The sequence below is a fragment of the Agelaius phoeniceus genome, chromosome 33 (assembly GCF_051311805.1).
Source record: "Agelaius phoeniceus isolate bAgePho1 chromosome 33, bAgePho1.hap1, whole genome shotgun sequence".
NCBI classification, from domain to species: Eukaryota; Metazoa; Chordata; class Aves; order Passeriformes; family Icteridae; genus Agelaius; species Agelaius phoeniceus.
Genome location: NC_135297.1, coordinates 2,849,130 through 2,862,259, shown reverse-complemented (window position 1 = coordinate 2,862,259; position 13,130 = coordinate 2,849,130). Strand labels below are relative to the sequence as shown.

The 13,130-nt window shown below is 50.3% G+C and overlaps 1 protein-coding gene and 1 long non-coding RNA gene across 2 annotated transcripts; both read right to left on the bottom strand.

Moving 5' to 3' along the window:
- Nucleotides 1-5,048: 5,048 nt before the first annotated feature.
- LOC129131796 (uncharacterized) lies at nucleotides 5,049-6,378 on the bottom strand. The gene is made up of 2 exons (XR_008535738.2): nucleotides 5,457-6,378; nucleotides 5,049-5,171 (listed from the first exon to the last, which is right to left on the bottom strand). It is a non-coding gene; the product is annotated as an uncharacterized LOC129131796 (long non-coding RNA).
- A 65-nt stretch (nucleotides 6,379-6,443) lies between these two features.
- LOC129131926 (serine/threonine-protein kinase pim-1-like) lies at nucleotides 6,444-12,654 on the bottom strand. Its single transcript, XM_077192458.1, is given in 9 exon segments — nucleotides 6,444-6,505; nucleotides 6,543-6,570; nucleotides 6,572-6,696; nucleotides 6,963-7,139; nucleotides 7,367-7,736; nucleotides 7,971-8,021; nucleotides 8,115-8,249; nucleotides 8,563-8,662; nucleotides 12,587-12,654. Coding segments are annotated over 9 exon segments (1,116 nt in total).
- Nucleotides 12,655-13,130: the final 476 nt, after the last annotated feature.

Here is a 13,130-nt window from a genome sequence, read left to right as displayed (position 1 = left end):
AAATTTACTGAGGGTGCTCTCAATGCCCTCCTCCAGATCATCAATAAAGATGTTAACCAGGACCAGCCCCAAAACGGAGCCCTGGAGAACACATTTCAATGCAGCTCAGGTTGCATAGTCTGCAGTTGGAGGCTGCAATGCCCCCACAACAGAAAGAGCTGCCATCCCTTGGCATGGGCCACACACACAGGTGCAGGAAAAAAACCTTTTACTAGGTGAATATGGCTGACAGAACTGAGCTCTCAGGCACACCCTCCCTTTCCCTAATGACCCTGAACTCAAGAAAAGGGATTTCACCTTCCAGCTCTTTGCACCATTGGATCCTCACACCATCAGAGCTGCACCAGCCTCTCTCATCCTTTTGTGCCTTCTCCCCACTCAAGCTGATGAGCAGATTTGATAAGAAAAAATGCAGTTCTGCTGCCAACAAGGTGAGCCAATTTGCAAAGGCAACTTACCCTGCCAAAAACAGCTACTGCCTTTTTCTTTCAGAGGTGAGTCATCAGAAGGAATGAAAATGTGTTGCATTTTAAACCAAAGAGGAAAAGAAAGGAAAGCACTCACAGAGGATTTGGCAAAGCCAAGAGATGCCAGTGTGGCTTATCCCGTTGGCTGCTCAGTTATTGCAGCCCTTTGCTACTTTACCATTTGTCTTGTTTGGAGATTGTGCTCAGATCATTCAGTTATGGGTGCAGGAGAAATTTAAAAAATCATAGCTGATGAAAAAATCATACAATTTAGGAAAATTTAAAGAGATTGTGAAGTATTTACATCAGGGTGATGGCAGTTACCACATAGGGACCAAAATAAGCCCTTTTAACAAAACTTCATTTCTATCCTTGTTCCTCAAGCCCTACTATCCATTTCTTTGGCTGATGTAGTATAATGTCAAAATACTCTTCAATATCTTGTATTGTTTATACTTTGCAACAGTTCTGTTGTGTTTCCTAAAAGCTCTGGGTATTTTTTAGTTTGAAAAAAAGATCTATTATTTTGGTAGCAACATTGCAGTTCTGTGTTTCCTTTTGGTACTCAGCTGAAGAAATAAAGAAAAAAACAAGAGCAGAAAAAATTGCAGAGGTGGATAGTAGATCACAAGGAGCAAAGTGACAGGAGATGAGTACATTACTACTGCCACTGCTTAAGAGCATCTCTCACAAAAAGCAGACTGGCTACACTGTCCCAACTCCATCATTTCAACTCTCCATGACTTGTTTCTTGCTTTGCAAAGCTGAGCTGATTCATTTTTACCTAATATGAATAACAACTAGTAATACACACTTACAGTTCTCTTGTATTACTGCAACAGCTCTAGGTCCCCTTAGAATTTTTTAGGGCAATTGTAATGCCAACCCTGAATTTAAATAGGTTCAAGATATTATTTATAGCTTATTCTTGAAGGTAATTTGTAGCAAAAGTCAAAAAATTATTGCAGATGGTCAGTAACTGGACTGTTATGTGTATGGGATGCACGCGATGATTTAAGTACTGCTTCATTCTGTGTGACTCCAGGCTTTGAGAAAGAGTAATCCCACTTGGCATTTGGGCTCCCTTTGGTCTCAGGAATTATGGATCCAGAGTAACTTGTTAGAAGCTTGTGAAAAAATGTCTCTGAAGTTTACAGCAGAGCTGAAGTGTACAGAAGGATGAGAATTCAATGAATAATTCAATGAATACTAAGATTGAAAAGCATATCCAGTTATCCTACTGGCTATGTCCAGTTACTATCCACTGTTACAGTACAGTGCACAATATCACCAGGAAAATTGTGAATGTCATCTTCAGACCAATCTATTAACACATTTTATTTTTGATCCAAGTTACTTTCTACAAATTACCAAGCTGTTTTGCCTTTTTGAGGCTCTTGCTTTTTTCGTGTTAAGTATTTACATGTCAAACACAGGTGGCTCCTCTGTCTTGGTTTGGAAAGACAGGTGTTTGCTAAGGAAGGCAGGAGCCTTTCTTGAAATGGAAAAATGTAAATCCCTTCCTTCTGAATTGTCATGAATTTTAAATAAAGAGTGACTCTCAGGTAAAAATATGGGAGCAGGAGTAACAGTTTCTGTATTCGGGAAGAAAATAAAAAGATAAAATGAACAATGCAGTAAACCAAAACAGCACTGACAGAGTCAGAATACAACCTGACACCCTGTGGGTCAGGGTGTTGGTAGCAGTCCAATTGGAATTGTGGCTGCAGCCCTCCTGGAGTGTCAGGTGTGGTTCTGTTGGAGCAGGGATCCTGTAGAAAGGTGTAGTCTTCCTCTGAAGATCCAGTGGAAGAGGCAGCTGCTGTTCCTCTGGGAAATCCAGTGGAGAAGCTGTGCTGGTGTTCCAGAATTTCAAGATTATATCCAGGTAGGAATGCTTGGCTCCTCCCTCTGGGCGGAGCATCTCCCAATGGGATGCTGTAGTTCTTATCAGCCATGCAGTGACATTCAATAGCCCATTATCAGCAGATGTCTCCCCTGGAGGGAGGATTGGCTGTGGAAGAGATAAGGAAAACTGCCCAATTAACAGAAGACAACTGGCATACAGGTGGCAAATGGAATCCATACTGCTTGGCAATCTAGTATATCCTGAACCTGATCAAGGAACCGAAAAGGAGCTTTTAGATTTTCTAAGCTGAGGTCTGTTTTGCCCGTTTCTGAAGCTGCAGTCCAAGAGCAGTGACAGAAAGGCTGCTGCTCTGGGAGCATGCTTCTAGCTTGAATTTAGGCCTGAAGGCATTGTACCAATTTACAGCTCCTACAAGAGCTCTGTCACTGCACAGAATTTCCATAGGCATTACAACACAAAGAACTCCCTTTCCCCCCACAAGCTCTTGATGCAGCTTTCTGTCCCACCCTGGTTATGTCCTCGGTGAGGGGCCTTTCTGCAAAAGGAGAAGGATACTCTTTAGCATAATTGTGTTTTCTGTGGAGTGTTTTATCATAGTCTGTTAATATTCCCTTTTCCTCAGTTCCATAGCTGCTTACTACTTTCTAACTCATTGACTTTAATAAACCAACTAAGCATGCTGCTGTATTCTATTCTACTCTCCCTGTATTCTTTTCTACTCTCCCTATGGAGGAAAAAAAATTGCCCATAAAACCTATATGCAACAACTGCCTCAATCCAATGAAATGCAAGAGGAAACAAATGCCCAAAGAGCAGAAATCCCCAAACATGTCACATCCAGTCACGGAGAAGCTGATGGGACAGAGCCATGTGGCTGGAGTATGTGTATTGCACTCTGTATTGTTAATTGACTGATGCTGAGTATTTCAGCAGGGAACTTCCAGGGCTTCCAGGACTGTCCTGGTGGCTGTGATCCCAAATTACTCATCAGTAGCAAGTGAACAAGAACAGCCTCTAGGAACAAGGGCATTTCTGAGGCTCTTGCTTGCTGTGGCGGCAGGGTGGCTGTGGTAAGGGTGCCACAACCTTCCTAAAGAGCCTCCTAAGAAGGACAGCTCAGGGGCACAGGCACATCCTCCTCCCGGACCAGCGTGTGATGTTCAGCTTCCTTCTTCAGGTGACACAGAGAAAAAAGGCTGGAGCTCTGCATGGCATTCCACAGAGAAGAAGCCTTTATTAAGAGCAGGGCACTCTGCATAGGGAGCCAGGGACAGAAACTCTCAGAACCAGGGAAAAACGGGATTATACAGGGAAGGCAAGGGACGGGACAAAACTGGTAACCAATGGGATAAGGGCTCAGGGGCAGAACACAAAGGGAAGGACCAATGAGTACTGGGGGATCAACATAAAGTTGCAAAGGCAGCTGGGGGTCATATTTGCTCGCCCAGACTACAAAGTCAGTGGGTCAGGAGTTGGCCCTCCAGGGCAGCACAGCAAGCTCTTCTCTGGCTGGATCTCTGGCCCCCACAACTCCCCCTTCTTTATTTAATAAAAAATCTTCTCCTAGAGACCTTGCAAGTAACTTCTTAGAACAGCTGAACATGTATAAGAAAATAACATTTAAAAGCACTCAAAAAATATTTCTTAGGAGATCTCGGGATCTCTAGCTGGTCAGAGTGACCCTGATATACGTTAGAAAGTCTCTTTTCCCAGCCCGGCACTCAAAGAAGGAGTCAGAGCTCTTCCGTTCCTGGTCTCAAGGTTGTTTATTGTATCTTATCTATAAAATTCTTTCTCCTGTCCTGACGATGTCTGCTCAGCAAGACAGAGGCATTCTGTCTGCCCCGAGGCGGTGTTATCTTTTTACACTAAAATCTACATGTACAATATTTACAATTATTTTCCAATACCTATCACCTATGTTAGACAGTGAGCTTCTACTCTAGACCAATCTAAAAGTGCCAACATCACAGCAGAAGATGGAGGCCAAGAAGAAGAAGAAGGAGAAAGGCTGGACACGCCCCGATTGCTCCATCTTGCCCCCTGAATCCCCATTTCTAGAAACCCCAAAAATCTATTTTTCACCCCATGATAAATTCACTATCATTCTACTTAAACTTTCATGACTTGCAATTCTTCATATAAGATTGGTAATCGTTTTTTCCAAGGGCTAAATCAAAGGCACAGGGGTCTTGGGCTCTGTGCCAAGGTCTCTGAGCCCCCTGGACAGGGGCTCGAGTCCTCCAGGGCAGCCAGAGGAATTTCCTGGGTTCTGACAAGTAGCCCTGTTGCAGTCCCTGCATACACGAGTTTACTTGATCACTTTGATGCCAGGGAGCACCAAGAACTTGAACCTTCCTGGAGTCCAGCCCTGCCTCCCTATCACAGGGCAGAGGGAAAAGCTGAAGAACCTGAGTGGTGGTTGAGCCAAATTGGCATTTTGCCATTTCTGATTTCCTCTCAGCTTTTGCAGCAGGGTGACAACCCCATGGCTGCAAAGCACTTCCTTTTGCAAGGCACATGCAGACCTCACTGGAAGGGGCTCTTGAAGGAGCTGCTGCAGTTGGCAACAGGAGCTGTTGTTGAATTTTTCACGTTGCTTAACCCCCCCTGCCAAATGCCATCAAGAGGCTGAGGAAGGACACAAAAAGATTACCCTGGAGAAAGGGAGGCCAAAAGCTTGGAAAAGGAGGAAAGAAACGCTCCGATGATGACGATGACAAAAAAAACCCAAACAAATTTATTTTGACAGCAAATGAACACCGGCCGCCCTCCAGCCCTCCCAGGCTGGCAGGCCGAGCGGTGCCGTTCCCATGGCATGAGGTGCTGGCAGCCTGCGGAGAGAAACCAGAGAGCCACGGTCAGTGGCAGCAGGCTCCTGTCCCCCTGTCCCGCCATGGCCTGTGCCCGGGCCAGGCTGCTGCCTCTGCTCAGAGCCCAAACCTCCCGACCCATTCTCTGTTTTTAGAGAAGGGCAGCGTGGCAGGCCACGTTCCACCTCCTCTGCTTAATCACGGCACAGCAACCTCCTCAGCAGCTGCAAGAGCGGGATGCCCGTGTGCCCGCTGCCGTCTGCCCGGAGCCCTTCTGCCAGCCGAGCTGTGGAGCCGGGTGCCCACCTCTGGAGAGCTGCTGCCAGGAGAGGAGCCGATCCCAAACCAGGTCCTCGTCCTTCTGGAAGGGGCTGTCCCTGCAGACCGTGGCCCCTGGGGCAGCGCTGGCACTGGACACGCTCCACGGACGCTGCAGGTGCTTCCCTGTCCGGTCTGGGCACCAGGTGTAATCCTCCTGGGAAAACAAAAGAACAATTGCATGAAAGTCAATTCAAAACAAGACCTGGAAACAAGAAAAAGCACAAAGCCTGTCACCGTTTCACAGGCCTGAGGAGGGTCTGACCACTCCATGTGAGAATTCAACCTGTCCAGGGGTGGGGAAAATCCCCACCTTTCCTGCCCATAAACGCACCCCTTCCTCAAGGGCCTGCAGAGCAGACCAGCTGGGGCACGGCTCCAGAACCCGTCCCCCCCTCTGCCGCCCCCCATCCACATGGATGGATGCTTTTGTCAGGCTGGCTGCCCCCACCTCAGCCCGTGCCAGGCTGGCTGGCAGAAGCTGTCAGCGAGGCCAGGAGCCGGCTCCCCTTCCACAACATCCGTCCCCTGTCCCACCAAAAAGCAGCTCGGCGGCCCGCAGAAAAATTAATATTCCCCAGTGCTGCCGAGCAGGGAACCTCCGGCACGTGGCCAGGCCGAGCCCTGCCGTGCCTGGAAGCACCAGCATCCCCCCGCCCCTGTGCCGGCTGGGGACTCATCTTGATTTCATCGGAGTGCAGAGCGTGTCCTTCAGGCAGGGACCGCAGCCAAAACCAATTGGCTCTGCCCCACCAGCGGCCAGCTCCAGGATGGTGTTCCCAGCTCCACGTCGTGCTCCAGAAGAACACGCCAGCTGTGCCTCGGCTTGCGGGGACATCACGATGCCATTGAGCTGCAGGGGGATGTTTCCTCTGTCCCAATCCATGTCACCTTCACTGCACTGCCACCACTTCTCCAATAGGACAGGCAGCACGGAGCCGCTCCCTCCACAGCTCGTGTGGACCAGCGGAAGCATCATCTCCTCGGCTGTGCTCTCTCCTCCGCGCCGCGGCCGCAGGGAAACGCTCCAGGGTTTTCTTCCAGTGCGACAAGACGCGTGCCGCTGCTGCTTGCTGGGCTCCTGGATCCTACTGTGCTCACGGATGCATGTCTGCTGTCTCCTGGGCCAGGCAGGGCTCCTGCAGCCAAGAATGCTCAAAAAGGTCCTCCAAGCATGGCCTGTGTGTGGGGTCCATGGATAAACACCACCTGATGAGGTGCTGGCACTCTGCGGAGAGAAACCAGAAGGCTCCTGTCCATGCTCTCCCACATTCCACAGTGCCCAGGCCACACCAGGAGTGCTCAGAGCTGCACCCAAAAGCTTCCTATTGATCCTCTCTTGCGGAGGACACCAGCGCAGAGGCACTGGTGCCACCTCCTCCAGCTAAGCCCAGGAGATCCACCTCCTCACCAGCTGCAAGAGCAGGATGCTTATGTGCCAGCTGCCCCTCCCAACCCCATTCTTCCCCTCGTGCCTTGAAGGCGCATCCCCACCTTGAGACACCCGGGGCGGGAAGACGAGCTGGCCCCGGACGATGTCCTTGTTGGTGTGGAAAGGAAGGTGCCCGCAGACCAGCTCATAGAGCAGGATGCCCAGGGACCAGATAGTGGCTGGCTGGCCATGGTAGCAGCCAAAGAGAATCCACTCCGGTGGGCTGTACTCCGGCGTTCCTATGGGACACGGGCACAGCTCATCAGGCCCATGCTGCTCCCTCCCGCCCTCCTTCCCTCCCTCCCAGCCAGCTCCCGTTCCACAGCAGCCAGCCCCTGCCCTGCCAAAAAGCAACTTGGCTGCAGCTGGCTGAGGAAGGATTCCCCCTCCTTCCTTCCCCCCTCTTCCCCCTCTGCCAGCAAAGCGGGGAACTCAGCTGCCCGGCTGGGCCCCGGCTTGGGCTCACCTGACATCCGGGTGTAGATCGTGTCCTGGAGGATCGCGCCGCAGCCGAAGTCGATGAGCTTGGCCTCGCCCGTGGCCAGGTCGACGAGGACGTTCTCGGCCTTGATGTCGCGGTGCAGGACGCCGCGGCTGCTGCAGTGCCGCACGGCCTCCAGCACCTGGCGGAACAGCCCCCGCGCCACGGGCTCCGTCAGGAACCGCCGCTGGTGCAGGAAGTACCAGAGGTCCTGACAGCGCTGCGGACGCTCCATGACCAGCGCGAAGCCCTCGGGCACCTCGAACCAGTCCAGGAGCCGCACGACGCCGCGGAAGCCAGGCCGCGACACCATCCACAGCAGCGCCAGCTCCAGGGGCACAAGGGCGCCGTTGCGCTGCGGGGGGACCGCGATGCCGTCAGCGGGGCCGATGCTGCGCCGCGCCTCGGGCAGCCCCTGCCCGGCCCCGCCGCGGCTCGCCATGGCCCGGCCCGGCCCGGGGCGCTGCGCGGCTCCCGCTCACTCCATGCTCGCTGCCCTCGCAGCGTTCCGGCTGCCGCCCTGCCGGGCCCCACCTCAGCCCCGCCCGGCCCGCCCCGCCGGCTCCTCCCGCTGGCCCCGCTCACTCACCAGCCGCGCCCACTCCGAGATGCGCTCCCGGGACACTCGCTTGATGGCCACCTGCGAACCAAGGCGAGCGGCGGGCTGAGCTCGTCGCCCGCCGCCCGCCGCCCGCCGCCCGCCGCCGCCCTCCGAGCCGGCCCCGTCTCTTACCGGGGCGCCGTCGGCGAGCCGGGTCCCGGAGTAAACGCTGCCGCAGCCGCCGCTGCCCAGCAGCGGGCCCTGCCGGTAGAGCTGCTCCAGGGGAGGCTTCTCCGCCCGTGCGGGCGGCACCGCGCTGCCGCTCTTCTGCCCGGGGCACCCGCCCGCCCGGCGCGCTGCTGCTTGCCGAGCCGCCCCGGGCTGCGGCGGCTCGGGGCCGGCGGCCGAGCTGGCGAGCGGCGGAGCTCGGAGCGGGGAAGCTGCCGGCCACGCTCTCGGCCACGGGGCGGGAGCCGGGCGGCAGCGGAGCGGCTGCGGGCGGAACCGCGGCAGGGGCTTCGTTCGGGGCCGGGGCCTTGGCCGGGGCTGGGCCAGAGCCCGCGCCAGGCCGAGCCAAAAGACCGCGATGCTCCGCCAGCACCAGAGCAAGCGGCTCTTCCAGCGGCGCCACAGCCGGTACGGAGAGAGCACGGCTGAGGCGGAACCACGGCGGGCCGGGCAGGGGCGGGCACGGGGCGGCCCCGCCGAGGGGCGCCTTGCGGGACGCGGCATCAGCCGGGCTGGGAGAGGCGGAACACGGACGGCACGGCCCGGCACGGAACGGGACGGGAATACAGTGAGTGGGAGGGAGAAGGGGATGCGGAGCGAGGGAAAAGTCGATCGGAAAATCGATTGAGAAAAGCGCTGCTGCTGCTGCTGCTGCTGCTGCTGCTGCTGCTGCGGAGCCGCCGGAGCTCGCGGCCGTTCCTCCGTTGCCCCGTGAACCCAACGGAGGAACCGCCGCGCGGCCCAAGGAACGAAAGAGAGAAACAAACAAATCACACCCCAAAGTCATTCCTATTAGAGAAGTAACCAAAGAAAACAGTGTAGCAATAAAGAAGAATGTTGGCTTGTGGCTTCTTTCTTCTTTGCGTGAGACGCAACATTTCATGGGTGTGATAAACGAGTTCACTGGATTTAAGGATCATACAATTTTTATTTTTATTATTATTATTATGCAAGCAAGAATAAGCAAAGTTCAGCGCGGGGTGGCCGGGAGTCTCCGCTCCTCTAGGCTCGCACCGTTCCTATTCCCAAGGTTCACCTTTTATTGCCTTTTTCTCCCGGGTTCAGGGATGACGTGGTCTGTCTTTTGCTCTTGCTCGTTCAGTTGCTAGGGGGTCTTTTTCTGCCTTCTGGTGGTCGTGGGATGAAGGCTCCAAGTCTTCCTCTTTAAGCGCTGAGTGAACTTTTCCTTGTAAGGCATATCTATACAGTGGAATTTTCAGAACACTATACAATTCCTGCAAGCCTAAGCAATTCTTGTGAGTTTAAGGATTGTTGTTACAGCCTTCCTCTGTGACCTCTGGGTGAACTTTTCCTTATAAGGTATATCTTTACCATGGAATTCCCAAAGCACTATACGATTCCTGCAAGCCAAGCAACCATATGTGGATGCACATTTAAGAATCAAGCGGTTTTAGCTATTTAGTTATTGCTTTGATATTGTATAATTTTTTAGCTATTGATTTAATTAATGAACAAACATATTGCTACTTATTACAATCCCCCATTTTTTTTTTACCAATTTTTATCATTAAATCTTTTTAGTTCCTTCCTAGTGTGAAAAATGCATGTATTTTATGATTGCCTTTTCGCAAATATTAAAATGAATATTCTATGTGTTGTGTTAGAAAGTAATGCTGTATTAGTTTTCTTAAGTACTGTGTTAAATATAGTTTTAGGTTATAAAAATTGTTAAAATAGAAACGATGCAATGTAGGATACTTTTTTAAAAAGAAAGGACTCGCAGCGAGATAGCAGCCACTGGACACCTAAATCTTTCAGAGAAGAAGAATTTATGGCCCTCTTATCAGAAGAAACCAACTTCTTCCCGCCTCGAAGGCACTGTTAGGATTTGGAGGAAGAAGTTGACGATGACCAGACAGAATCCTGTATTTGAATGGAATTGATGCATCATGTATGAAGTGTATGAATATGCAACAGGCTATTGTTTTTAAGGGTTAATCCTTTGTTAACAGGGGTCCTTTTCGGGCTTGTGCTGCCCAGAAAAATGTACCCGGATGTCCATAACTCTTTGTCTTTAATGTCTCATATTGTCCTAATTTAGTTTGTCCAAATTATTATTACTCTAATTGTATTACTATTTTTATAACCATTTTATTACTATTAAACTTTTAAAATTTTGGAAACAAGTGATTGGCGTTTTTAACACTAGCAAGCGTTAACTGAGTTTCCTCATCAGTTAAGCTATGTGCACTAATTACAGATGCCAATTTCCTTAGCTTTTTCATCATATTCCAATTCATAACGAATAGAACTGCTGCCAAAATAAAACCAAGCACAATCAGAATCAAAAGAACAACAATGGGATGGCATATACTGTTTAGGACACCTGTGGTAGTAGGAGCCCACCCGAACAGGGTATCCCACCACCTGTGCTCGCCATCTTGCTTTACCCTCTCTAGAACCCGGTGTATTTTTCCTGCGTCATGATGAACAGTCACCAGGGTTTTCTGTCCGCTTTCCTTGATTTTCTCGAGGATTTGGATCAGGTCTTGATGGAGCATCAGTTGTCTCATTAGAGTGAAGTTCATCCCAATCGGGGTGGGCATTAGCTTGTGAAGCAGTGTGTAGTTGGATTGTAATAGGTGGTGAGAGGTGACTTGAGCTTAATAAGCGATATCACACCCTGTAATCTTAGTGAAGTTACAAGCACAGAAGTTGTAGTGATTCTTTGTATCCACCACAATATCATCTACAAGCACAGAATCACAAATAGTTCTAAAACACGCACATCCATTGCCTATGTATGTAAGAACTGTTTTAGAAGTCTCGTTAGGACAAATCTCAAAATGACAGATGTTTTGCTCCGTGTCTAAACAGATATCTTGAGCTATAATTACATTGCCTTCACAGATGAACCCCAGTTGTTCTCGGATAATACAAGATTCCAAATCAACATTTGCCATGTGCCATCAAACTGACATAGGGCCCATCCCCTATGTTCTATAGGATAGAGAACAGCTCCGTCATGGTTTATTCCTAATGCAATAACAGGAAAAACTAGATGTACAGAGGCATTGTGTATGGTCAAAACAAAAGCAGTAGCTGTATTTGAAATAGCATTATAGGTAAAATTCACCAGTTTCCACCAGGACTGGAATTCTCTTTCAAAATCATTGGCATTGTCCCAGATTATTTTCCGAATTTCTGTGGGGAAAGTGCCTTCCTCGCCTTCTCTTATAATCGAGGCAGAAACTGACTGCATCCACAATTGTGCTTGGATACAGCTGAGGGCTAAGGAAACATTATTTTGTGCAGCACATCAACCACCAATTTGTGATCATTCACATTTACTCTTTCCCAATTTGGCAAAAAGTTTGACAGCATCCACTGGTGTGTCCCCAAGGCTAACAGAGATGACTTCAGTGGTTGCTGTAATTTGGACAGATCTCTAGTTGTAGCAGCCAATTTGTTCATTAGTGCTTCCGAATCAATGCTATTCAGAATTTCCAATCCTGTGCCTAGAACACCGGTCACATCTCTAGGTTTCCTTGTTTTAAAAGAGCTGCGTTTCCAGAGCCAAATGGTCCAGCCTTCAAAGGATGTTTGCAAAAACGGAGAACAAGCTGGCTGGATGTCTGAAGCATTGGTCTGCATCAGCAGTTCGACCTGTTTGAGACACCGTGCCGGATTGAATAATATTTGTTGTTGACCAGTTTTCCTGATTATATAAGGTCCAGATTTGAAAATGTTTGGGGTGAGTATAACTGGAGGTGCAGGTGGAGTGGTGATATTGTGAGGTTCAGCAGTGGTAGAGTGCGTTTTAGTATCTATTATAAATTTAAAAGAAAGGCCCTGTGTATCTTTCGACCAGAGACAAACTACCTCTGCAGTGTGAGTTCATGTGAAGTTTTGCCAGCAGTCTCGTGTTATTGGGTATGCAGGGCAGGGTCCTAGCAACAAATTTCTTTCTCCTTTCGTACTCATATCTCTTTTACCTGGGGCTTTCCTGTGCTCCGTTCCTGTTCCTGTGCTCCGTTGCTCTCCCCCACTACTCCTCACCTCTCTGCCTCGCCTGCCAGCCCGGGTGCGTCGCTCTGCAGGGATCATTATCTTCTCGGCAGCAGGGGGAGTCTTCAGGGGGTGCATTATTTGGGCTTTCTCCTTAACTCCTGCCCCCACTCCTAAGGTCAGGCTGTCAGGCCTCCAGGCAAAGGGTCTCCTGCAAAGGATTTCTTTGATTTTACGACGGACTCTCTGCCGTCCCTAGCAAGCTTTACAGGGCCTAAGTCCCACACCTACTTAGGGTCCACCCGCTGCCTTTTATTCCCTTTCTCCTGTCTTCCTAGAGTTGCGTCGTTCTTCCCTATGTTCTCTATGTTTTTGTTGTTTATAGACTCGGGAATAGCGGCGAATCGTGCTGTTCCACTCGTCAGGCCTCACTTGCCACCCCAGAGGAACGTGGATTCCCTTCTTACACAACGTAGTTAATGTGACTGTCTGGTTTTGGCATGTGATCCTCTGCAATTGGTGTTGGAATTCCCATGCCAGGGCCCAATCTCTTCTCTGTTCTAGATTTTCAACTAGTGACGCTGCTTCTCTGTCAGGGATCTCCCGCTCTCCAGGGATCCTTATAAATTCTCTTAAGGCTCTTAATGGATTTGCTCTTCTCCAATCCCAATCACAAGTAAGACACCATGCACTCCCCACCAAATGTGACTGGAGAATCCACCATTTGTCTTTACAGCCCCTGCAAAAGACTTTTACCCATGCCCAACAAGAAGATTCCCAACATTTAAGACACTCGGTGTAATTGAATAATTCTCGCCTCACTTCAGCCACTACTGAAAGAGCAAGCATCAGTTCATTCCAGGTTTTCCACGGCAGAGGGCACTTGAACTCCTGTTCCAGGTCCTGTAGGGGTTTTCTTACCAAGAGTCTCAATCGGTATAGCTCTGTGTCCCCTAATTCAGTCATTCACGTTCCCAGCTGGCGCAGGTCCCTGTGCCTTCCGCAGGGTTG